The sequence below is a fragment of the Sturnira hondurensis genome, unplaced genomic scaffold (genome assembly GCF_014824575.4).
Source record: "Sturnira hondurensis isolate 20B ecotype Veracruz unplaced genomic scaffold, ASM1482457v3 Scaffold0016184, whole genome shotgun sequence".
Classification (NCBI taxonomy): Eukaryota; Metazoa; Chordata; class Mammalia; order Chiroptera; family Phyllostomidae; genus Sturnira; species Sturnira hondurensis.
In genome coordinates, this window is record NW_028088815.1 from 4,491,332 (window position 1) to 4,517,521 (window position 26,190).

At 39.5% G+C, this 26,190-nt stretch overlaps 1 protein-coding gene across 22 annotated transcripts in view; it reads left to right on the forward strand.

Annotated features, from left to right (window-relative positions):
• DOCK9 (dedicator of cytokinesis 9) overlaps window positions 1-26,190 on the forward strand; it is a 354,977-nt gene that overhangs the window by 230,246 nt on the left and 98,541 nt on the right. For 14 of the 22 annotated variants that reach the window (XM_037065821.1, XM_037065829.1, XM_037065832.1 and 11 more), the window contains exons 20-30: window positions 593-716; window positions 1,074-1,195; window positions 2,381-2,467; window positions 2,850-2,939; window positions 4,283-4,398; window positions 4,660-4,729; window positions 5,635-5,760; window positions 6,350-6,421; window positions 19,672-19,818; window positions 20,034-20,117; window positions 22,507-22,618. In XM_037065821.1, coding sequence (XP_036921716.1) covers window positions 593-716; window positions 1,074-1,195; window positions 2,381-2,467; window positions 2,850-2,939; window positions 4,283-4,398; window positions 4,660-4,729; window positions 5,635-5,760; window positions 6,350-6,421; window positions 19,672-19,818; window positions 20,034-20,117; window positions 22,507-22,618 — 1,150 coding nt within the window. Of the gene's footprint in view, window positions 1-592; window positions 717-1,073; window positions 1,196-2,380; window positions 2,468-2,849; window positions 2,940-4,282; window positions 4,399-4,659; window positions 4,730-5,634; window positions 5,761-6,349; window positions 6,422-19,671; window positions 19,819-20,033; window positions 20,118-22,506; window positions 22,619-23,180; window positions 23,223-26,190 lie in introns of all 22 variants that reach the window. The other 8 variants (XM_037065816.1, XM_037065828.1, XM_037065813.1 and 5 more) reach the window with 1 other exon arrangement.

Consider the following 26,190-nt stretch of genomic DNA (forward strand, 5'->3'; position numbering starts at 1 on the left):
GGAAAGGACAAGGGATCTGTAGGATCTCTTTTATGTAAGAGCACTAGTCCCATTTTTAAGGGTTCCACCCTCAAGGCCTAATCACCAAAGGCTCGTAATAACCATCACCTACGGTGCTAGAATTTCAACATGTGAATTTGAACACAAATTTCTGGGGGAATTTGCGGAGGGGAACATAAACATTCAGACCATAACAGTATAACATTGTATTAAGAATACCTTTCTTCCTTACCACAAGTTATAGTCTCAGATTTCTTTGACCAGAGACCAGATAGATGTACATGTACGCATTGGGTGACACATTGTGTGGTTGCTTTCACCAAGAAATTTTGTTGCTTTTTGCCCTAGCTGGTATGGGTCAGTTGGATGAGAGTTGTCCCACAAACCAGAAGGGTGTCCTTTCAATTCCCAGTTAGGGCACATGCCTGAGTTCAGTCCCCAATTGGGGTGTGTACTAAAGTCTATCAATCGATGTTTCTCTCCCTCCCTATCTTCCTCCCTTCCCGTCTTTCTAAAAATAAATGAGAATATCTTTTAAAAAAAGAAATTTTGTTGTTTTAGAATATTAAAAAAATTGTTGTCTCCCTTACAGATTAAAATAGAATTGCCCACCCAGCTACACGAAAAGCACCACTTGTTGTTCACGTTTTTCCATGTCAGCTGTGATAGTTCAAGTAAAGGAAGCACAAAGAAGAAGGATGTTGTTGAAACACAAGGTCTGAAATTTCATCATTCCTTTGATTGTTTATAACTTACATGTTAGGTTCTTAAATATTACTTTGATCTGAATTTGCATCCTTTTACAAAGGAGTTTTCACATGACCTTTGTGCAGGTAGCATGTCTGGCTGGTATATGTAAATTTCCATAAAAAATAATTTTAGAATTCTAATCCCAAAGCAGTCAGAGTACATTGTATACAATGTTCTGCAGAGACTGTATTCAGGGTCTTTTCAGTTTCTTTACCTTGATTGATACTGACAGTTTTTAAAAAGCAGGCAATTTAGTAACATTGGCTTTCTTTCATAAGTGTTTGTATATTTACAGTGAATTTTTTTGTGCTTTGTTTCAACAGTTGGATATTCCTGGCTTCCCCTCCTGAAAGATGGAAGGGTGGTGACTAATGAGCAGCACATTCCTGTCTCAGCTAATCTCCCATCTGGCTACCTTGGCTACCAAGAGCTTGGGATGGGCAGGGTATAGGACTTTAAGATTGTTATCCCAATTCCTTCAGAAAACATTAAAGACCAATTAAAGCAGCAGTAACACAGAAAAGCATATAGTATTTTTTGCCAGTCCCAACATTTTGGCTTTAATTATTCATTTTCAAGTAAACTTAGGCCATTTGAAGGCAGTGCTAATATCACAATCTAGAATTATAGTTATAATTTTAGTATAAGCCCAGAAGTAACAGTGCCTCAATAGGGATGTGGAGACTTGGAGATACTGAATGCAGTAGAAATTTGGAGATGTTGGATAAGCTAGAAAATCTCTGCAAACCAGCCACACTCAAATAAAGATGTGTTTAAGGTCATGCAAATGATTAGTAATTGTCTTCCAACCTACTGTAAGTCTAAGCAAATCTCTTATCCATGTGCTATCCCATTCTGATACCTTTCTGATTCATTAAAGTCTGAATTGTCTCAGATTTCTCCAGTTGGTTTGTGGGTTTTGCATTCTTTTTAAATTATCTTAGAAATTATAGACATGCTTAGATAAGGTTAGTTTCATTTCATTTTGAATGGCTTTTAATGTTTCTCTACATTTTAAGTAGTGCTAAATGTGGACCCATGTTATGGACAAATTTTAAAGTTATTTTAAATATTAAATATTTATTATTTAACCTGTTTTAAAATTTAATATTTTAAATTTTAAATATTTTAAAGTTAAAATATTCCAAAATAAGGGTAAATCAAATAACATTCCATTATAATTCCTAATCTGAACATGAGAGAAATGTTGGAAGTTTTTGAAACTAAAATAAGTACAGACAGATGTTGACCCTTTGTGCCAGGAATACTCACTGTTGTATTGCATCTACTTGGCACCTTGTGCCATCCTAGAATCTCAAAAGTCAAGTTTGGTTAAGTCACTAGTGAAATAGGATTTTTTCCCTCTCAAATGGACAGTAATTCTTATAGCTGCAACTAAACAGAAAAGATAATTTAGAAGATCCACTATGAAGAGCACTGTACTTGGAGAAAGAAAATGGGCAGAAATTAGTGTTCATTGCATTTTTGCTGTGAGCCAGGCATAGGCATGACTGTCAGGTCCCCAGAGCTGTTTGGGTCTTCAGTACCTCATCAGTGCCCTCATTCAAGATGGGGACTGAAGACAAGATCACTAACGTGTTGGGATGTTTTTTTCCCTCCATGTTTTCAGCATTGTGGTCCTGAAATTAAATGGGTAGATGGAAGCAAGCCGCTGCTGAAAGTTTCAACTCACCTGGTTTCCACAGTGTATACTCAGGTACATCCTATTCTGTTAAAATTAGCAGTGGTTGCTCTGTGAATGAGTTTGTATGATTTTTTGGCAAAACAAAAGTCTAATTGATATGTTATATGGATATATTTTTACTCTGTAAGTCTCTTGTGAAGAAAAGAGGTATATATAAGGTACTCATGTACTGAAATAAATGAAGAGTACAAGTAATATTTAACAGTCTTCCTCCTTTGTTGGAAGATCTTTTGAAACCTATTTTAAAATTTATTTTTATCTTTTTGATGTTTTCATTTTTTTATTAGTTTCATAGTCTAAATAAAACATGCCTACTGCAAGAAACAAATATTACTATTTTCACAGCCAATATGTTAATAAGTTTTCATTTTGTTTTCTTTATCCCCTCCCCCAGGATCAGCATTTGCATAATTTTTTCCAGTACTGTCAGAAAACTGAATCTGGAGCCCAAGCTTTAGGGAATGAACTTGTAAAATATCTTAAGGTATCAGATGGCTTTCTTAATAAGCCCTTTTTAAAGAGTTTGGAGTTGATTGGATTTTCTGTTTGGTGGTGAGTCTTGTAAGAATGCTTTTTGCTAGATGCTCTCATACCAACAGCTTCTGTATGGTTTTAGATAGTGTCAAGGAGGAAACTCAGAAATAGTGCTTCTCCTAGCTTCGTCCTCATCCCATGTATACTCTTCTCATGCTAGACCTAAAACACACTGTTTCCTGCACAGACAACCACTCACTTACAGAGGCTCATCATGTGAGTTCTCATGGGCACAGAGCACAGGAAGAGGAACGTAAGGAGCAGTGACTTTAGTCCCACAATTTAGGAACTTCTAGTTCATTTTAGGTTATGACATAAGCTTCATGAACACATACTAGATGGGTCAAAAAAAACATACCAGATCATGTATTTCACCACCCCAGCTTTGTGCAAGGTCAGGGAGATTCTTAGAATTATTGAACAATGGGAGCAAGGAGGGTTTGTCTGAGGGAATTCCATTCAGAACATGATTCTAGGGGAACACATTTTAAAAGGAGAGTAGTTAAAAGGACATTCAAGGCATGGGGACAAAATATAAGAAACATGAGAAATGGAATAGAAGTTTGATGTAAGCAAGGAAAGTGGAATGGGAATCCTGAATTATTGCTGTGCCAATTCCCCTTTCAACTATCTTATGAGCCATATGACTTGAAGAAGAGCTCTTACATATGTTGACTTGAAGAACATTCCTTTTATTAGTTTCCTATTGCTCCTGTAAAAAATTACCACAGCCTTGGTGGCTTACAACAACACGTATTTATTACCTTACACTTCTGTAGGTCCAAAGTCTGGCATGAGCTTCACTGAGCTAAAATCAAGGTATTATTAGTAGGAAGTTTGCTTTCTGGGAAGTAGAGGTGAATCTCTTTTCTTACCCCTTTCATCTTCTAAACACTGCCCCCATTTCTTGGCTTGTGGCCACTTTGTCCATCTCAAAGCCATTGTACCTCAGGCCATTTTTCCTTAGACACATGTCCCCCGACTCTCCTCTTTTGCCTCCCTCTTCCACTTTTAAGGACCCTGTGATCACATCAGGCCCACCTGGGTAAATCCAGGAGCATCTCCCATTTTAAGGCCACCTGGTTAGCATCCTTAATTTCCCTTTGCTGTGTTACATATTCACAGATTCTGCAGATTAAAACATGGACATCTTGGTCCCTTTTTTTGCCTGCCACTGCCTTCCATTTGCTTTAGATGGACTTCTTCCATCCTTCTTTGAAATTGAGTGGAAGTTGCTTAGACTTGGTTTACTTATAAAAGGATAACTTGGACTTTGGTATTCCATGTCTGTAGAGCCTGCATGCGATAGAAGGCCATGTGATGATTGCCTTCTTGCCCACCATCCTAAACCAGCTATTTCGAGTCCTCACCAGAGCAACTCATGAGGAAGTCGCTGTCAACGTGACACGGTGAGAGACATGGAAAGGTGGATACTCTTCTTCCCTTCAGTCTGTCCATGAAAGAGCATAGCCATACATATCTGGGATGCTAGTATGTGTTAAACATTATATTTAAGACATTTCTTTTGATCCCATATGTAGAGATCCCATCTAATGCCTTATTTCCTGTGGTGCAAATAGGATCATCATTGTTCTAATGCTGTGATGATAATGAAATGTTTCCATTTTCACATTACTATTCATTGCTTTATTCATTCCTATGGTATGTAGGGTCATTATTCATGTGGTTGCCCAGTGCCATGAGGAAGGATTGGAGAGCCACTTGAGGTCATATGTTAAGGTATGTAAAATAAATCGTCCCAGTCATTTATATCTGTGGCTCTCCAATTTTCCTTCTAGAACTTTTTTTAAATCTAGTTGTCTTTGGATGTATGTTGGGATGAAACTTAATACCTACGCTTTTTCTTCTATATCACATAACCAGTGCTAGCATCTACATGAGAGGAAGTCCAAAGAGGGGCAGCTGTTCATTTATTTACTTACTGTAATTTTGTCAACTGCATTTCTTGTTTTAGTGGGTTTTGCAAATAATGTGACCCAAATGATGTGGAAGTTGAAAGAAGGCTATTAACTTACTCTTAGCTAGGCCTCTGGTATAGCTTGTTGTCTTCTTTTTTCTTTTTTCCATCCAAAATTCCCAGGAAAACTGCTTCTCCCAAGACAGGAAGGTTGGCCCTGGCCATCATCTAAGTAGATGACTATGTAGGACAGCAAGAGATGCTGTTGGGACAAATACCAACAAGTTCTTCGTTTTTGTACAATACTTAGTAAACGTAGTGCCAGTTATTGTTCTAAACAGTTACACACATTCCATTTAGTCTTTGACACTCTATGAATTACAGCTGTGTGTTTGTTTAAAAAATGAAGTTTGGCTTGTTCAGGGTATCAGTTACCTAGTGTTGTGTGACACATTTCATGAAGTCCTTAGGATGTGGAGCCGTGGGCTACATGACCACTGACCTGAGTCAGGTGATTAACAATATTTTGATAAGATCCCCAAAGACATCCTGAACCGCCTCTTTCTGTCACATGACAACGACCCTTCTCACCTTCCGTGTCCATACCTTCCTCTCCCCCCCCATGCAATTGTATCTCAGTCCCTGATCTCATCTTTTGGAGTCTTTTCAGCATTCAGCTCATCTTGAAGAACGAGTGCATTAAATGATCTTTCCCTTTTCTTCAAAGTATGCTTATAAGGCTGAGCCATATATTGCCTCTGAATATAAGACAGTGCATGAAGAACTGACCAAATCCATGACCACAATTCTCAAGCCTTCTGCTGACTTTCTCACCAGCAACAAACTACTTAAGGTATGTTGGGAGAGCCAGTGTGACTCTGCAGTATTTAAATTGATTAAAAAAATTTCATACTCCTCAGCTTGATCAGTTTACCTTGTGTGCTTTTAGAGACAATCACCAGCTCCTAAAAAGTGGTAACAGAGTCAGTTCTTCAATACCGCTTTTGCTCCACTTCCATAGTGCCTCTATGGAAGCTGCGAATTATTATTATACTCAAAGTTTTGTGGCGTCTAGCTGTTAATAAGTCATTATATTTAAATCATTGGGGGATTGTGAGTTAGAGATTATACAGGCAAGTGTCATCAGGCAAGACTCAGCCAAGGGGAAAGACTGTATGTCTAATCGAGCAGCACCACTTGTGTGGGTTATGTCATGCTGAGCTTTTGCGCCCTATTTCCTAGGGGGATGAAGTCATGTGCTGTCAGACACGTGAAAGCAGGAGAGTACCTGCCATACACCTCCAGTCTGACCATTTACTGAGAGGTTCAGCCTTGTTTTTTGGTCACATCTGTCTTATGTCAGTAACATTGTCAGCTTAAGAGAATAAACATCTCATGTAACTGATTGCTTTTCTTATTGGAATCTTTTTTTTTTCTTTTAGTATTCATGGTTTTTCTTTGATGTTTTGATAAAATCCATGGCTCAGCATTTGATAGAGAACTCCAAAGTTAAGGTATGTCACCTCATATTAGGGCTTGTATGGTAGTTTTTAGAGAAAAATACAATTTATTGTATTTGTAGCTAACATTTATTAACACTTTCTGTGTTCCACTTACAAGTATTGTTTTAAGTGCTTTCTAGTAGTAAAGTATTTTAGCTTTATAACAACTCTATAGGGGAAGTATTAGTGTTACCCCTCATTTTACAGATGAAGAAACTGAAGTCAGGATGCTTGAGTTATTGCCTAAGGCCATGCTGCTAGTGAGTGGAGGGAGCCAGGTTTTGAGACCACTCTGGCTCTAAAGCCCACGCTTCTTAAGTACTGTGCTATTAAATCCAAAGGAAAATGTGTTTTTTTTCCTTTGACTAGCTTAGAAATCTAGTTTGTTGAAATGGGAATAGTAGTTTAAGCATTCATTTGAAGCACATTTACCTGGTGTTTTCTAAGTGTCTTGAACATCTTAGAAATTTCACCAGGACTTAGATGGGTCTCTGATGCTACTTCATGTCTGTAACCAATGAATTGACTCTGAGACAACTTAGTCTCCTCTCTGAGGTGCCTGGGTATGTGCCATGCTCATCTCTGGACTGATGCCTGTCAAGGTGTGACTGGTTGTTGCTGGCTGTCTGAGCTTAGATTGATTTTTATAAAATTCCAAGGCAGTGAACACAGGTAGATGTATCACAGCTCCTTCTGAAATGCAGTCTTGGAGTTGCCATTATAACTGTGAATTCTTGCCACATTGTAGCTGTACAGAAGTGGGAGCTTGAAGAGCTTGGGTGAGAGCGGGGGGCACTGGTACAGGGAGCAGTTGTGTTGCCTGGCAGCCTCTATCAGTGAATGTAGGAAGGAAGGCAGAGTCACAGGCAGGGAGGCTAATAATGTTGGCCATCTGACTCTAGGAGGAAGGCTTGGGAAAGGCTGATGGATTTTGTCAAGCAGAAGGCTGGCGGTTCAGAACCTAAAGCTGCAGTTTCTGTAGTAGAGTGGGCACTGGCACCTGACCAGATGGTGTCCATTTTTTTGTTCTTTTTCCAATCCAGTTTTAGCACACAGAAATGCCAGTTGGAGGTGGGCCCTGGCTTCCACAGAGTAACACACCATCTAAATCATGCTACAATAGCCTGCCAAGGAAAAAGTATTAGCAGACTTCCTACTTGGCAGGGCAGCTAGTGTACAAGCATATGTGTGTGTATGCGTACATGGGGCATACACCCGCATATATGCAGGTTCTTTGTATATATTATCTTTCTGTTAAGAATGTTGTCACATGCAGGCTAGACTTTAGGCCTATATTAGTTTGTTAAGGCTGCCGTAACAACTAGATGGCTTGAATAACAGAAATTTATTTTCTCATAATTTGGGAGACTGAAAGTTCAAGATCAAGATGTCTGTAAGGTTGATTGCTTCTGAGGCCTCTCCTTGGCTTGTGGATGGCTGTCTTCTTCTTGTGCTGTTATATTGTCTTTCTTCTGTGGGTGTCTGTGTCCTAATCTCTTATCTTATAAAGACACCCAGCCCTGTTGGATTAACGGCCTACTTTAATGACCTTGTTTTAACTTAATTACATCTTTAAAGACCCTATCTCCAAACACTATCATATTCTGAGGTATAGGACATTAACATAGGAATTTTGAGGGGACCCGATTCAGTCCATAATAAGGTCCCACTGGATTTTTTAAAAATTATTTTTGGCTCTAAGTAAATGTAATCACTTCAGAGAGATTAATGGCTCACTTATATTCTAAAATGTAACTGATCTGTGTATACAGTATTCCATGAGCCCTTATTATATGCAGGCTCAAGGGTTATAGAGTTAACTGTAGTGTGTTTTTGACCTCACAGAAATTAGGTGGGAAAGTGTACAATTAGACCATGGAGACAAAAGTCAAGGAAGTGACAGTTCTGAAACACCCACAAGAAGTATATATAAAATCAAGGATCAATAACATCTTTCTGAGACCTGTGATAGAAGATTAATAAAGGAACTCAGTTGCATGCATTCTTTTCTCCAGAGGCCAAATTAAACCATAGACCTTTAGGGATGATAGAGACCCGAAAGCTACTTTCTGGTCCAGCTCCTCTCTTATGTCACAGAGGTTGAGATGGAACTATGGACCCCTGAAGTAACCTGCCCAGGGTCACACAACTGAGCAGAGCCAAGAACTCCAGCTAAAGTCAGAACCAGCCTCTCTCAGATGCACTGCCATCTCCAGTCTCATAACCTAATTCTCTTATAGACTCTGGGAATTGCTTTTGGAACTCCACAAAACAGACCATTCAAGTGCTACCATGTACATCCTTTTCTGGAAATTAATTGTATTTTGGTCCTAAAACAGTATTCAGTAAGTTTTTAGAAGTAGCTTATTTTAAAATTGTTATTCAGTTTAAAAATAAACACTGACATCCAAAAGGAGAAAACTCAACTATAGCATAATTTACTATAAAAAGACATTCAAAACACCTACTTAGCACCTGGGATTGCTGCACATTTCCATGTCATGCCAGAAACCATGCCACTGTTTCCCTAAATCACATGTTATTGATCTAGGAACTTCTCCCACATTTTTGAAGCCTTCATTCAGTTTGCCTTATATCTTAGGAGTAATGAGTTTTCTGTGTTTGAATTATTTTTATGTTCATCTTATACTTAAGTCTTAAGGATGTTCTGAATTTAAGGAACAAAGTCATGTTTACCATTGCTGTACCATCAGTGATTTCCAGAATCATGATCAAATCCTGTCAGAGTTTTAATATTTTTTGACTGAAGATTAATAATATTATCCATTGTGTTTATAATTGTGACTTGATTTCCTTCCTCATTGGTTTTTCTTCAAATGCCATAACCAGGCTCATGCCTGTCTTGTAGGTATACCTAGGCCATGGATTCATACCAGACCAGATAATGCTTTTGGTGTTGCTGAATGTGTTTTCTCTGGCATTGATCAGAATTTGGAGACATCATGTATATTGAGCTGAGGCCTTTAGTGTACACTCCCTGTGTTAGTGGGGTCATTCCATCTGGTGCATATTTATGTGGAGGGATAAATTTGCATGCTATTCTGTTTGTTTCTGATGCTACACTCTTCTGATGGAGGAGAATGGAGGTGGCCATGTGTCCACTTTCCCATCCCCAGCCAGTCAAGTTAAACTACACTGTATAACATTTGCTGAGAAAGGCTGCGTATCAGAGCCTCTCTTGGAACAAGCATCTAAAATAAGCATTTCCTTGCTAGACTTGAGTGTTTCATAGGTGACATATGCTTGGAATTTAAAGTAAGTGGTTTTTGAGTAGACCTCATGGAGGCCTGCTAAGTTTGTAACCCTCAACCCCACTCTGCTTCAATAAGTAATATATTGTAGGTATTTCTTTTGTATCATTTATATTTAGCAACTGTAATTTCAGCAGACTCTTTTTGAATTTCCTGCCCTCCCACACAGAATCAAGCAAATTGCTGGCATTACTCAGGTGTACTTCAAGGAAGTTGGAAAACCTGGCATAGGATAGGATGAGTATATACCCTTAAGAGTCACTTATTTAACCTACAACCATTTTCTGGCTTAACTGAGCAAGGAAAGAGTTTTTATTTGAAAAGTGGAAGGAAGATGATGTGATTCATGTTCTAAATGGACTGTTTGGACCTCTCCTAAATTATATGTGTAAACCATGTACATAGGTGATGGCAGAATGTTCACATCCATACTTTCATCCATGGATAAATACTTTGAACAGTTATTTGCTATGTACAGAACATTGAGAAATGCACATGGAGTAGAGGATGCATCCTCAACCTTGAAACTGACAGAGTCGTTGGAGAAAAAAGACGTTCAGCTTGCAACAGTTGGAGAAGAATGCAAGAAGGTGTATATGTGAGCCCCCAAATGATAGGAGATTAATGAGGAGATAGAGATGGAACTTTACCTGGGCCTAGAAACATGCCACATTTAGAGAGAAGAGAATAAGCATTAGGAACAGGAGAGAACTCATGCACAGGTAAGGCCTCTGTGGTGGGCCTCAGGCTGCGAGTAGAGGGAAAGAGTGAAAAACAAGATCAACAGCACTGCCTTGTGTGGCTCAGTGGATTGAGTGCCAGCTTGTCAACCAAAAGGTCACAGGTTCGATTCCCATTCAGGGCACATGTCTGGGTTGCAGTCTAGGTCCCCAGCTGGGGGCATGCGAGAAAGGCAGCCAAGTGATGTTTCTCTCTCATATGGATGTTTCTCTTCCTCTCTTTCTCCCTCTCTTCCCCTCTCTCTAAAAATAAATAAATAAAATCTTTTAAAAAATGCATGAGATTTAAAAAACAAAACAAGATCAACATAGAAACAACAATGAGATAATTGGGAGCTTTGAGGCCAAGCAGCCAATGATTTGATAAAGACCATAGAGAGGTAGCATAGGTTCTTCAACAGGAATGACAAGATGGAAGAGCATATAAATGTTAGCAGCATGGCTTGTGAACTTTATACCAATGAATCTGTCTTCCCCCTGGAGTTTAACCTGTGGAACAGATTAATATACCTGTCATTTTTATGTGTCTGGGTTTGTTTATTTGTTTGTTTGTTTTTTAGCTCTCTCACTGGGTGGAAGAGGTGGGATTGGGAATGAGAATAATCAAAGGATGAATGAATAAGAGAAAATACTAAGTCAACTAATTATTTGACCCAGCAACTCTACTTCTATTCACAGAGAGATCTGTATGTGAATGTTCATAGCAGCTTTACTCATAATAGCCCAAAACTGGAAACAACCAAATGTTCACTAACAAATGGACAAATATGGTAACTCCATACAGTGGAATACTTCAATGGAGTAATAAAAAGGAACAAACTACTAATTTGTTCAACAATATGGATAAATCTCAAAAGCATTATGTTAAGTGGAGGAAGTCACTGTGGCCATGCAGACTTTATACTCTGTGAATCCATTTTATGACCTTCTAGAAAAAGAAAATATCCTAGGAACAGAAAACAGAGCAGTGGTCTCCAGAGGCTGGGGGTGGGGGGAATGAATTCAAAGGGACATCAGGGAACTTTTATGGTGAAAGAAATGTACTATATCTTGGTTGTCATGGTGGTTACACAATTATATTCATTGCCAAGACTTACCAAACTGTATACATTAAAGAGTGAATTTTAGTGCATATAACAAATATCAATAAACCTGACTTAAACAAATAGAATGTAGTAAAGTTAGTTTTTAGTGGGGATAAAAAGGTTGCTTAGATACTATGTTTGAGAGCATAGACGAGTAGAGCATTTGGGAGAGATAATTAGGATGTAGTTTACCAAGCAAGACAGGACATGACGAGTTTTGTTTGGGATATACATCTTAAGCTTCAGGGCCATGGGTTCAGCTCCTGTCACAGAGATCTAAAATAACAGTAACTAAAGAAAAAAATATTATTTCTTCTCACAGGAAAGTACAAGCTGGTATGGGGGTTCTGTACCACAAAGTTTATCTGGTACCAAGACTTTTTCCATCTCACTGCTGTGTATACCTGGAGTGCTGCTGCTCATACTTCCCATCTAACTGGGTTCGCCACCATGCCCTTGTGGAGCCAGTGGGAAGGAGAAGATAAATCTTCCCCTGGATGTGACCTGTTGCTTCCTCAATGGCCAGGTTTAGTCACATACTAGCTAGCACTTACCTGCAAGGGATTCTTGTAAATGTAGTCTTTATTCTGAGTGTTTATGCCCTCAGTTAAAATGCTGAGGTTCTATTACCATGAAAGAGAAGAGAGAACGGATATCGGGAGGCAACCAGCAGTTGTTGCCACAAGACACAATGGCATAGCCCAAGAAAGTTTGCAGATGGAGATTCAGGTTTGGGCAAGGAAGAAAATAGACATAGCTAGAGAAATATAACTGAGCACCAGTCTGCTAAAATCATGCACCTAAGCTTTTCATCGGAAAAAAGCATTGTGTTAGTGTGTAGTCATCAGATAAGGTTATCTATATAAGAGATTATTAGGAGCAATTACTATGAGAAAAAATGGGAAAGAAGCCCAGGAGAGAGAGGGAAAACCATCAGATGGCAGAAGGAGAGAGAGAAGGAAGGAAAAATCTTAGACTGCAGTGCAATTCTAAGTGCAATGCAGAGCATTGAGCAAGGCTACTGGAAAGTCCCTGAGCCCAGGTTGACTATCAGAGGACTCTGGTGTTCCCCAGGAACAAACCTCCTTTGGTACTCCTGACACCCTTGGTCAGTTGCTGGGGAAAGCCCATGCAAGATGTGGCCATGGTGTAAATGCAGTAGCAGAATTCAGAGCACAGAACCTGGGCTGTGGGTCACTTATGCTCCCTGTAGTTGGAGATACGAGTGACCATTTTCATGGCACCAGCAGGGTAGAGAGACTGATTTTGTGAATGAAAATAATGAAGAGCTCAGAGAAAGAAAAGATGTTGTAGAAAAAAACAGAAAAAAATAATTTAGGAGTTCCAATACTAGGGAGTAACTTCGGACTTCTGGAAAATGTCACTGGAAAATTTCTTGTCTGTACCATTACTTTTCTGCTTGCTAAGCCAGAAAAAAATGAAGTTTATTAGTTAGTGAACTTCTTTCTTCTATCTCAGTGAGCAGTAAACCTTTCAAGAATGTAGAACACAGTATGGAACAAAGAATGAACATTTGAAGACTGTTGGGAAGTAGTTTTGTAGTTTTGTATGTAAAGCCATATTTTTGGCCACAGCATTTGTTAAAGCCCAGACAACATGACATGTAGTACATGTTGTAGCCCATTGCTGGTGTCTACAAAAATGTGTGGTGGTTAGCAGTGGGACTCACAAGACCCTTCACAGCAAGACTAAGTGTGGGTCATCAGAGAGATTCCACTCAGCTGAAGAGGCAGGTGGTAGAAGCTGAGCAACCAACAGGATGGGGGGGCATGGGACACAGCATGCAGCTTGAGGATGCTGATCTGGTGTGGACTGGTACTGGACAGGCAGACTCTGCACCAGCAGCATTTGTTAAAGGAGCAGATGGTGGCGGCTGGGCCACTGGGGTTGCTGCAGCACCATTCAGTGAAGCTACTACAGCAGGACATGATCAGAAGTTGGTCAGGAGTTGGGTTTTGCTTGACCTGAGAAGTCTCAGCATCCTCTCCTCTGAGCTAGAGCTTATATACTCATGGTCCCCTGCCCCGCCCCCACCCCAGATGTCAGTCAATATTCTAAATGATTTTGTTGCATTTCAGTTTATAGTGCTCTCCATGAAAATGCCTGGTTACCTCTGTCTTTATTACCTTTATATGTGTGTCTTACCTCATTGTTTTGTTGCCAAATTATGATTCTTGACCATAGCCGTTTGTCACTTCAGAGAGCTTCATTTCAGTCTTCAAAGACACTGAGTTGTCATTTCCTAATCACTGAACAGCATTGCTGTTTTGTGTGTTAGTTATCTACCATTCTCTACCATATTTTCTTTTTTTTATTTAAAACTTTTTATTACAGAATTTTTGAAATTTTTTGAAGATTTTATGTGTTTTTTAGGGGGAGGGGAGAAAGAGAGGGAGAGAAATATTGATGTGTGAGAGAAACATCGAATGACTGAGAAACATCAGTTGACTGCCTCTTGCATACCTCAATAGAGGACCTAGCCCGCAACCCAGAAATGTGTCCTGACCAGGAATCAAACTGGTGACCTTTCTTTTCACAGGGCACCATTTATCCCACTGAGCCACACCAGCCATGGCTATTACAGAAGTTTTTCAATAAAAATAAAAGGAAAGGGAATAGTTTAACGGATGTTCTATTGTCCTTACCCAACATCAACAGTGAACCAGCATGTTGCCATTCTTACTTTATATATCCACCTTTACACTTTTTTTACTAGAGTTCTTAAAAGCAACTCTGAGATATTTTATTTCATTGGTAAGCACTTTAATGTGTCATCTTTAATAGATAAAGCCTTTAAAATAAAGATAAGTACCTACTACTACTGTCGCACTCACCAAAATTAGCAATATTTCTTTATTATCATCTAACACCAAATCTGTGTTCCATTTTTCCCCAAGGTGTCTCAAAAATGTCATTTTACTATTGGCTTGTTAGAATTAGGATCTAACATAGTCTATACATTGCCTTTTGTTGATGTGTTCTCAAAGTTTCTCAAATTCTCAAACAGTCCCCTTTCCATTTGTTTGGAATTTTTTTAATGCAGTGTATTTGTTGAAGAAAGTGGGCCATTTGCCTTTTAGAATTTCCCACATTCTAGATTTGACTAGTCATAACTTCACACTTTTCTCAGATATGGTTCTATGTCCCCTGTCTTTCCTATAAACTTGTACCAATATCTAGATGCTCAAGTCCATGCAGGTTTGATTTGTGTTTTGTAAAGGATGCTTTGTATCCAGCACTACTGCATCACATCAGGAGGCATACAGTGTCTGGTTGTCTTACTTTTTGTTATGATAATATGGACTAATACAGTGATTTTCAACCAGTGTGTCGCAGGAATCTTTGAAATGTAAAATATCACTCCAGGGCTTCTAGCCAAGATGGAGGCATAGGTAGATACACATTGCCTCTTCACATAACCAAAAGAAGGACAACAAAACACCAGTCAGAGTGGCCATCATAAACAAAGCAACAAACAAGTGTTGGAGAGGTTCTGGAGAAAAAGGAACCCTAGTGCACTGTTGGTGGGATTGCAGACTAGTACAACCACTATGGAAAACAGAATGGAATTTTCTCAGAAAACTAAAAATGGATCTGCCTTTTGACTCAGCAATTCCACTGCTAGGATTATATCCTAAGAACCCTGAAACACCAATCCAAAAGAACCTATGCACCCCAATGTTCATAGCAGCACAATTTACAATAGCCAGGAGTTGGAAGCAACCTAGGTGCCCATCGGTAAATGAATGGATCAAAAAACCATGGTTCGTTTACACAATGGAATTCCATGTAGCAGAAAGAAAGAAGGAGCTCCTACCCTTTGTTTTTGCAACAGCATGGATACAACTGGAAAGCATTATGCTAAGTAAAATAAGCCAGGCAGTGAAAGACAAATACCATATGATCTCACCTTTAACAGGAACCTAATCAACAAAACAAACAAGCAAGCAAAATATAACCAAAGACACTGAAATAGAGAACAGACTGACAGTGACCAGAGGGGAGGAGGAGGGAATTTCAGGGTAAAAGGGGAAATGTTTGCAGGAACAAGTATAAAGGACACATGGGCAAAAATGGGGGGGGGGGGTGGAAATGGGAGGGAGTTGGGGAGTGGTGGGGGGTGGCCTGGGTTGGGAGTAAAAGGCAGAAAACTGCACTTGAACAACAATTAAAGTTAAACAAATAATAAAATGAAAAGAAAATAACCAGAACTGCCAGAAGACCGCACTGTATGTAAGTCCTACAACCAAGGAGTTACAGAAGAACCATTTATTCAGACTGGTAGTAGGGATGGAGAAGGACAACAGGGGTAGAGAGGACACACGGCAAAGCGGCGGCTGACAAGCCAGCCCAGGTGGTCCCATATTTGTGTGTAGATAAGACAGGAGGAACAACTGGGGAATAAGATGGACCAAGAAACCCAGGGTTCCCGTGTGGGGAAATACGCCTCAAAACCTGTGGCTGTGAAAACCAGTAGGGGCTGTGGCAGTGGGAGACACTCCCAGCCTCACATGAATGTTCACTGGAGAGACCCATGGGGTCCTAGAACATCCACAAGCCCACCCACCCAAGAACCAGCACCAGAAGGGCCCAATTTGCCTGTGGGTAGTGGGGAAAGTGACTGAAAGCCAGCTGAGAACCCAGCAAGTGACATTGTTCCTTTGTGGACCCCTCCCACACATACAGTGCCACAACCAGGGACGTGGTTATCCCTGCCTTGGTGAATACCTAAGGCTCCACTCCTTACCACATAATAGTTGTGCTGAGACAAAGAAATATGGCCCAAATGAAAGAACAGATCAAAGCTCCAAAAATAGAACTAAGTAATGAGGACATAGCCAATCTATCAGATGCAGAGTTCAAATTATTCGTAATCAGAATGCTCATAGAAATGGTTAAGTACGGTCACAAATTAAAGGAAACAGTGAAGGCTATGCAAAGTGAAATAAAGAAAAATATACAGGGAATCAGTGAAAGGAAGGAACTGGGACTCAAATCAACAATCTAGAGCAGAAGGAAGGAAAAAAACATTTAACCAGAACAGAAGGAAGAAACAAGAATTCAAAAACAATGAGGAAAGGCTTAGGAACCTCCAGAACAACTTTTAATATTCCAACATCCGAATCATAGGGGTACCAGATGGACAAGAGGAAGAGCAAGAAATTGAAAACTTGAAAAAAATAATGAAGGGGTACTTCCCTGATTTGGTCAAGGAAATGGACATCCAGGAAGCTCAAGAGAGTCCCAGAGAAGGCAGACCCAAGGAAGCACACACCAAGGCCCATTATAATTACATTACTCGAGATTAAAGATAAGGAGAGAATCTTAAAAGCAGCAAGAAAAAGGACAGTTGTCTACAAAGAAGTTCCCATAAGACTATCAGCTGATTTCTCAAAGAAATCTTACAGGCAAGAAGAGGCTGGCAAGAAGTATTCCAAGTCAGGAAAGGTGAGGACCTACATCCAAGATTGCTCTATCCAGCAAAGCTTTCATTTAGAATGGAAGGGCAGATAAAGTGCTTCCCAGGTAAGAGCAAATTCAAGGAGCTCATCATCGCCAAGCCATCACCAAGAAATGTTAAAGAGACTTATCTAAGAGAAAGAAGACAAAAAATATGAACAGTAAAATGTCAGCAAACTCGCAGTTATTAACACCTACACCTAAAACAAAAACAAACTAAGCAAACAACTAGAACAGAAATAGAACCAAATAAAAGGAGATCACATGGAGGGTTATCAGTGGGGAGCAGGAGGGGGCAGAATGGAAGAAGGGGTACAGGGGATAAGAAGCATAATTAGTAGGTACAAAATAGACGGGGAGGTTAATAGTATAGGAAATGGAGAAGCCAAATAATTTAGATGTATAACCCATGAACATGACCTAAGTAGGAGGAATGCTGGTGGGAGGAGGGGTACAGCATGGAGGGGAACAAAGGGGAGGAAAAATTGGGACAACTGTAATAGTGTAATCAATAAAATATATTTTTAAAAAGGAAAAATAAAATGTACAATATCTGACTATTAGTCAGGGGCACTGATCTCTTTTCCTTAGACTGTTTAAGAAATGACATGAGCCAATACAACAATAACCTTCCATTGTGAGTGAATCAGAATTATACCTATTTTTTGTCAGATCATCAAAAACACATATTTTTTTGTGTGCCACAGAACTTTCATAATTAGCTTATGCATGAAAAAGTTTGAAAGTCGCTGGACCAATAGATTTATGTGGTGTTCCACCCCTTCCATTCATTATAGGGTTCCCCATCCACTTTTAGTGGTTTTAGCAGTCATTGCCTCAGCCTCATGGTGAAGGCTAAAGGCCACAAGCATTTCTTGGGAGACTTGTTTTTCAGCAATAGCAATCTTGGGCAGCTGGCTGTCAGTCTGGTAGTTAGAGTTGGCCTTACCTGAGTATTGAGTTATTTATTGCATGTATTGAAAAAATATTTTTGTAATTTCAGATTTTACTGCATTGTTTTTGAAAGTAGGTGAACTTGAAATTTTTATCACTTGGTCCTTACTTCACTCAATTCCTGAGTTTATATAAATTTACAAAGATTTTCTTGTTACTGTTTTGATAACTAAGATTATTATAAAGCTAGTATTTCTAAATTTTAAAATAAATTCTGGTATTTAATGCATAAACATAAAACATGCTTTCCTGTCAGAAATAACTGGGTTCCAGTTCTCATTTTACCAAATACTGTTTGTTTTGTATTGGGATACTGGTTTGGCTTCTCCAAAGCAAGCCAAAATTGTAGTGCCTTAAATAAAATGGAAGGTTCATGTCTCACTTTTGGAAATTAATGAGCCAGTAGGCAGCTCAGAGAGTAGGGGAACTTGTCCCCCAAGGGAATTCAGGGACTTGGGCTCCTCCTATCCAATTATCCAGCCCAGGTATTTTCTTTATCCACATGATTAAGAAACTGGCTCACTACCACCACCCATTCCAGGCAGTGGTAAAGAAGAGAATTTAGAAAGCAAGCCATTTTTTTTATAGGAATGGCTGGAAAAGACATGTGTCTCTTCCTTTCATGACCCATTGGCCAGAACTCAGTCATATGGTTTTTATCTAGCAACAAATTAAACTGTGAAATATAGTCTTTAGCTGGACAGCTGTGAGCTTCTATAAAACCTGAGCATTCCACAGCTAAAAAGGAGAAGGAAAGTAGGGATATTAATGGTCAGTTAGTACTTGGTTACCGCATCTCCCTAAGCTTGTTTCCTTGTCTGTAAAATGGAAATGAAAATACCTCCCTGTTGTGGCTGTTAGAATCACATGCATGAGTGGATAAATGCCTGGAGCATTTTAATCAAACTCTGTTACATTTAAGGCCTCATTAAATAGTTCTATTTATTATAGGCAGGGAGGGGCAACAGGCATCCCAGAACAGAAATAGCAGGGGCTTTGAACTGATGGTAAATCTGGATTTAAATCTTTATTCGTTAATAGTGATGTGGCTGAGCACACATTTGCTTAACCTGTCTGACCCTCAGTGAAATGAAGGTTAAACTCATAAGATATCTTACAATAATTCAATGAAAAAGTACATAAAGATATCTCATGCAGTTCCTGACCTGTTAAGAGATGTACAGTAAGTGGGACCCAGCTAATTTTTGAATGGCCTGAGTGTAATTTCTTAGTTAAGTATTCCTGTTGAGAAAAAAATTACTATATAAAGTTAATTTGAAGAGAACTGCTCTAAGGAGTTTCAACTGATAATGTAGAATCTCCAATCTGTATGTTTTCAGTTTGCATACTTGAAGCTTAAACCTAAGGCAGTGTTTTCTAAAGAGATCTTTGAGAGGCACAGGCACTAGAATCACCAAACATACTCAGTAAAAATGCAGCTCCTGGTCATTGTCTGTTACTACAGGCACATCTCCACATTTTTATAAACGTCTCCAGGGTGATCTTTATCATGCTGAAGTTTGAAATCTCAGGTCTAATCCACAGCACTCATTTAAGTATTAGATTACTTGTACTGTACTTTGAGAGAAGGAATTCATTTATCTTTTCTGATTTCAGATAAATACGGTTAGAATGTTGAGTTTTTAAAATGAATTCAGAGATGAGATATTTTCCCCCCAAAGGTTGTAACTTAAAAAAGTAATGAATGTTGCCTCTCAATTCTTTTTTAGGTATTGAGAAACCAGAGATTCCCTGCATCCTATCATCATGCGGTGGAAACTGTTGTGAATATGCTGATGCCACACATCACTCAGAAATTTCGAGATAACCCAGAGGCATCTAAGAATGCAAATCATAGCCTTGCTGTCTTCATCAAGGTGGGGAATCTCCAGACCAGCAAGTGCTGCCTTTTAAGTGACTGAAGTGTCCTTTCTAGCAGAGTAGTATATAGTAGTTTATAGTTAGTTGCTCAATGTCAATGACATGTTTGTATGCTACAGGATAAACTGATTAACAGTAAAGACTGATTAGACCCAATTTTCTAAAAGTTTGGGCCTAAATACTTACTTCTGTGGGTTGTGGTTGTCCACAGAGATGTTTCACCTTCATGGACCGGGGCTTCGTCTTTAAGCAGATCAACAACTACATCAGCTGCTTTGCTCCTGGAGATCCGAAGGTAGTGTGTGTGTGTTACACTCTGGTCTCTTTTTTCTCACTGAGACACTACCAGCAAGCTGCCCATTTCTCTTTGTTCACAGCAGAGTTTTCTTTCATTCTCAGAGGTACTACTCATTCCCCTTTTTTGAAGATACTAACTAGTACTTACTTGCATTAATATGTGAGATGTTAGGTAAGCTGGAATCTCAGATGTAAGAGAAACATTCATTTGATTTTCTCATAAACACCTGAAATGATTTCCCAACTGCAGAACTAAAAGTATATGTGTTCGGAGTCATAGTTTATTTAGCAAGGTAATAGAACTAACTGTGCCCTTCCTGTTACTCATTTTTTTATTGTATTCAGTCTGTGTCTATAATTATAAGCTGCCTGAAGTCCTTTATTGATGTAGGAGGAGCATAAATAATAAATGCTCTGAAAGTCAGTGAATATTGTTGAATGAAATGTGTTCTCAATTTTCAAACAAATCCTTGCAGCCATTCTAAAATCTAAAATACCACAGAGCATGCATTTCTTTTTTTTCTTCTCGATTTCTGCCCCTTTGTTTCCACTGGCCCCACACTGCAACATTCCCACCCTTAGTTCATGTCCATGGGTAGTACAGATAAGTTCTTTGAGTTTTCTGTTTCTCATAGCATTTTTTACCTCTCCCCAATTATGTCATGCCTACCAGTTATGCTTCTTCTTCCCTGTACCTTTCCCCCGCTATTTCTCCCTTCCCTCTCCCCACTGAAATCTCTCCATGTGATATCCATTTCTCTGACTCTTCCTGTTGTAGTTGGTTGCTTAGTTTTTGTTTTCACTGTTTGTCTTTTCTTTTAGGTTCATTTGTTGATGGTTGTGAGTTTGTTGTCATTTTGCTGCTCATATATTTTATCATCTTCTTTTTCTTAGATAAGTCCCTTTAATACTTTATGTAATAAGGGCTTGGTGATGATGAACTCCTTGAACTTGACCTTATCTGGGAAGCACTTCATCTGCCCTTCCATTCTAAATGGTAGCTTTGCTGGATAAAGTCATGTTGGATGTAGATCCTTGCCTTTCATTACTTTAAATAATTATTTCCAGTCCCTTCTTGCCTGAAAGGTTTCTTTTGAAAAATCAGTTGATAGTCTAATGGGCACTTTTTTGTAGGTAATTCTCTCCTTTCCTCTTGCTGCTTTTAGGATATTCTCTTTATCTTTTATCTAGGGTAACTTAATGATGATGTGCCTTTGTGTGTTCCTCTTTGGGTCCAATGTTTTTGGGACTCTCTGGGCTTCCTGGACTTCCTGGAAGTCTGTTTCCTTCTCCAGATTAGGGAAGTTTTCCTTCATTATTTTTTCAAATACATTTTTCATTTCTTACTCTTCCTCATCTCCCTCTGGTACCCCTATAATTTGGATATTGGAATATTTTGGGTTGTCCCAGAGACTCTGCAGCATGTCTTCATGTTTTGGGTTCTTGTTTCTTCATTCTGTTCTGGTTGGATGTTTATTTCTTTCTTTTGTTCCAGACCATTGCTTTGAGTCCTGGTTTCCTTCCTGTCTCTGTTGGTTCCCTGAATATTTTGCTTTATTTCATTTTGGGATTCTTTCATTTGTTTTCTCATTTTTCGACCAAGCTCAATCAGTTCTGTGAGCATTTTGATTACCAGGGCTTTAAATTCTCTATCAGATAGATTGGCTACCTCCTAATCACTTAGCTCTCTTTCCGAAACTTTACTCTGTTCTTTCATTTGTACCATATTTCTTTGTCTTGGCACACTCATTATGTTGTAAGGGGGCGGGGCCTTAGGTATTACCCAAGGCAGGGCAACTCTTCTTGCTACACTGCAGCACTGCCTGTGGGGGAGGGGCCAGAGAGGGAACACTGCAGCTCACCCACTTGTCTCTGGCTCCCCTTTCCAGTTAACTCTCATGTGAGACCGGGAGTTTCTTCCACCTCAGCAACTGCAGTAGTCCACAGTCAGTTGTGAGTCTGTTTCCTGTTCAGGCAGCCCTGCCCACGCGGTCCACTACCTTGCCACAGCCATTTTTAAAACCTCAGTTGAAAGTATTTCTGTGTAATGCCATGTATGTTTTCAAGAAATAAAGAAAATTGGCCTATTGAAGGTTACCAAAAGGTGCCAGCTGCACACTATTCCAAGTAGTCTTCTGAGGACCGAGTTTGTAGAGGTTGGCAAGTCCAAAAGAGGTGGGCTGGGCAAGAGGCTGGAGACCCAGGAAAGGCCTGGTCTTGCTAGTTGAGCCCAAGGACAATCTGCTGGCAGCTCTCCCCAGAGCATGCAGTTCTGAAAAGGTCAGAAGCTAAAGACTGGGTGTGTTGTTTCTTATACATTTTTAGGATGCTATATAAAATATCCAGTGAGGTATTTAACTTAGGACTAAACATTTTTTTCCCTGCAGACCCTCTTTGAATACAAGTTTGAATTTCTCCATGTGGTGTGCAATCATGAACATTATATTCCATTGAATTTACCAATGCCATTTGGAAAAGGCAGGATTCAACGATACCAAGGTAATCTTACATTTAGGTATACATACTTAGTCTTTTCACTCAGAGAGTCATTTACTTTTAATAAGATGAGAGAATTGATTCCAACATGACATTTTTTTTGTTTTTTTCATGGATGGGTTAATTTTTTTCTAGTTAAATTTTCATGTTAAAAGTATTGATAAAATGCTCTATGGGAACCTACTTCTCAGCAAACTTACCAGACTACAGATCATATTAGTGTGACTCTTCTTCATTGAAACAATAGAAATCCATTTTACTTACTGTGGTTTATTTTTATTTGTTTCACTTTTTCTTTTTTCTCATGAATTAGCTTTTCTTTTTTTTTAATTAATAACATGGTCTCAGGTTGTTTTTTTTTTAAAGATTTTATTTATTTATTTTTAGAGAGGAAAGGAAGGAGAGAAGGAAAGAAATATCAATATATGGTTGCTTCTTGTGAGTCCCCTGATGGGAACTGGCCTGCAACCCAGGCATGTGCCCTGACTGGGAATCGAACTGCGATTGTGTGGTTCACAGGCCCGCGCTCACTCCACTGAGCTACACCAGCCAGGGCCTGAATTAGCTTTTCTTTCACCAACTGTGGAGTTAAATGAAACTCCTATAGGTGGGTATGGGATATGATGCTTGCTTTCTTGCATTTTCTTCCTTTAAAAGAAAAAGAATGCAAGTGATTGCTGAAATGCTTTTGTATGCTATTTAGCTAGGCATTTCCCATATACTTTGGTCAGTTTTTAAATTCATGATAAACCAGAGAATGTGTTCTTTTTATAGCTAAGAGATTGTGGTAACATCTCAGGGAGGCATCTTGCTTTTTGCTCATGGGTTCTCTAGGATATTTCTTTAGAAGTAAAGCAAACAAAATCCCTGCCTTACTCTAAAAATGTATTGTTCCACCATTTTCATAGCCCTTGTCCATAATGGTGTCAGTAGCCTAAATCAGTAGCAACTTGGCTTTTCACATGCTTTTTATGTTTGCATGTTGAGTCTTTATTAACTCTTCTGTATCCTTTTAAGTTCAGCTCATAGTGATTTCTTTATCTTTACTAAGTCAGTCAAAGTAGGATGCTGGATCTGTCAAGTGATCTTTACTGGTTTTAGTGCCTTGTATGTGCTCAGAATTGTTTTAGCTAAAGGAGAGAGAAAGTGCAAGGATGCCACCAAACTATTAATATTACCCAAATCAACTGACTCTGAAGTTCAAAGGCCTTCAAAGGCCTTACAAAGGCCTTCATTCAGAGACATAATTATATTTCCCCCAAAACAGACTCAGACTGATTTTTAGGGAATAGAAGAGGGACTGTATCCTGGAATGGGTATTTATGCATTCAACAAATATTTACCCAGTACCAACTACGTTTAGCCTCAGGATACAGTCATGGACAAGTGTCCACATAACGATGTCTAATCCTGTTGAGAATTTTTGTAAGATTTTATTTGAGCCAAGCTGATAACAATTGTGGGAAAAGATCTCAAACACTTCTTAGAATGTCAGTCAGCAGCTTCCTTTATGGTTACATGAAGGTGGAAGAAAGCAAGGTAGAGATGAGATTACAGGATAATTAACAAGAACATATGCTTTCTTAAGGATAGTTACCCTTATTTCAAAGGAATGTAACCTTCGAAGGAATGTAACCTAGCTGCACAAAAACAATGGGTAGATCTTGCTTAAGGCAAAGAAAAATCTTTTACTAAAAAAAGTTAAAAGGCTCTGGCTGGTGTGGCTCAATGGATTGAACTCTGGACTGAAGCAAAGGCTTCCCAGTTCGATTCCCAGTCAGGGCACTTGCCTGGGTTGTGGCCAGGTGGCCAGTATTGGGCGTGTGAGAGGCAGCCATACATTGATATTTCTCTCCCTCTCTCTCTCTCCCTTCCTCTCTCTCTAAAAATATATAAGTAAATAAAATCTTTTAAAAATTTTATAGGCATTGGGAATCATTACCCACAATGACCTGCCCTATTAGGAATTTATGATCAGATCACCTGTGGGGTTACTTTCTATAGAATCCCCTTTTTCATCCACACAAGGGCAATAATCCTTGGCTGTTTTACCTAAGGGAAATCTATAGAATGTTAGAGAGTGATAATTGCTAAGGACAGAAAAACGAAACAAGGAAAGGGGATTTGATATAAGGTGATGCTTGAGATAGAGTGACCAGAAATTGGTAATCTGAAGAAAGTGAGGGATTGAGCCATGAACACTCATGGGGGAAAACATTCTGGGTCAAGGTAATAGCCAGTTACTCAGCATTCCCTGATTCAACCCTGGCCCAGCTATCTGGTCTCACTCCCCACTATCCCCATTTCAGAAATACTTGCTACTCCCAGCTCCTCAAACATGACATGGCTACCCGTGACCACACCTCAACCTCAAACCTTCCTAGGGTTGTCCTCATCTTCCTCCCCAGCCAAACACTCAGTGCCTCCTATGTGGTCCCTGCCAGGTTTCCTCCTCACCCTCTCCCAGTACCCCAACTGAAATTAATTGCTCTCCACCCTACACTTAAAACCTTGTCACACCCTCACCTCACAGTCTTACCAGGTCCCCTGTACTTGTTAACTGTGACTGTCTTTTCCTTTTACATGTCAGGGTACTGAGGATACCTCTTTATACCTAGTTGTTGAGCAGTGAACGTATGCTCATGCCCACCTTCTGCTCTGACCCAGTAAGGCCCAATTGTTTATTGAGTGAAGTAGAAATCCTTCAGGTGCCCTGGAGACTGATACAAACTCTTAGTAGAATGCTAGGTATTTGGTAATAAGAGGGACTGCCCCAGACAGATGGGTGTGAGTCACTTAGTGATAATTTACCTTACATTGATAATAATGAGTACTTTTAATCATTTTTTTCTTCCTCCCTTTCACTGTCCCTTGCCACCCATCCCCGACATTTGCACATGCACACACACACAGTTAAACCTATCAACAGTTTCCTTCTAAGTGGTTTATCTGAAGTCAACCTGTGAACTGTTGTTAGAGTAAACTGGGCTTAATGTAAAGAGTAGACACTATTATTCTGGAAATAATCTTTCCCTTGCTGCTACTAAAGGGTTTTGTTATTAGTGGAAAATGAGTTCTTGTGGTATCACGTAGAAAAGAATTTCTTGAGACTGTAGGAGAATGTGGCTCTGTGGTAAGCTTTGCCAATGATGCAAAATTAGCAGGGTTTCCCCTCCTGGCTTCCAGTGTCCCATCTCTATCCATCTTGCCATGAAAAGTTCCAGTCTTATCTTCAGCAGGGCCAGGATGAAAGCCAGTGCCCAGAGTTTCTGCTCCATATCAGTGTACAGTCCAGTCCAGCATCCAGCTAGCTTAGCATGTGTTTCTAACTGCTCTCTGTTGCTTTGCTGTGGAATTCAGGCTCTCTCCTGGAGCCTGTGTGTGGAGCCTACACGGCCATGGGCCTTGTGGCTACCAAGGCCACATGGCTGTGGAGAAAGGACATGCAAGTACATGAGGTGAGTGCGAGTCACAAGTAACAGAGAAAGAGACAGAAAGACAGAGAGAGAGGGATAGCAGGTGCTTCTTTGTCTCCCTGGAATTATATTAGTTTGGGCTTGGGACTAACCTGGTGC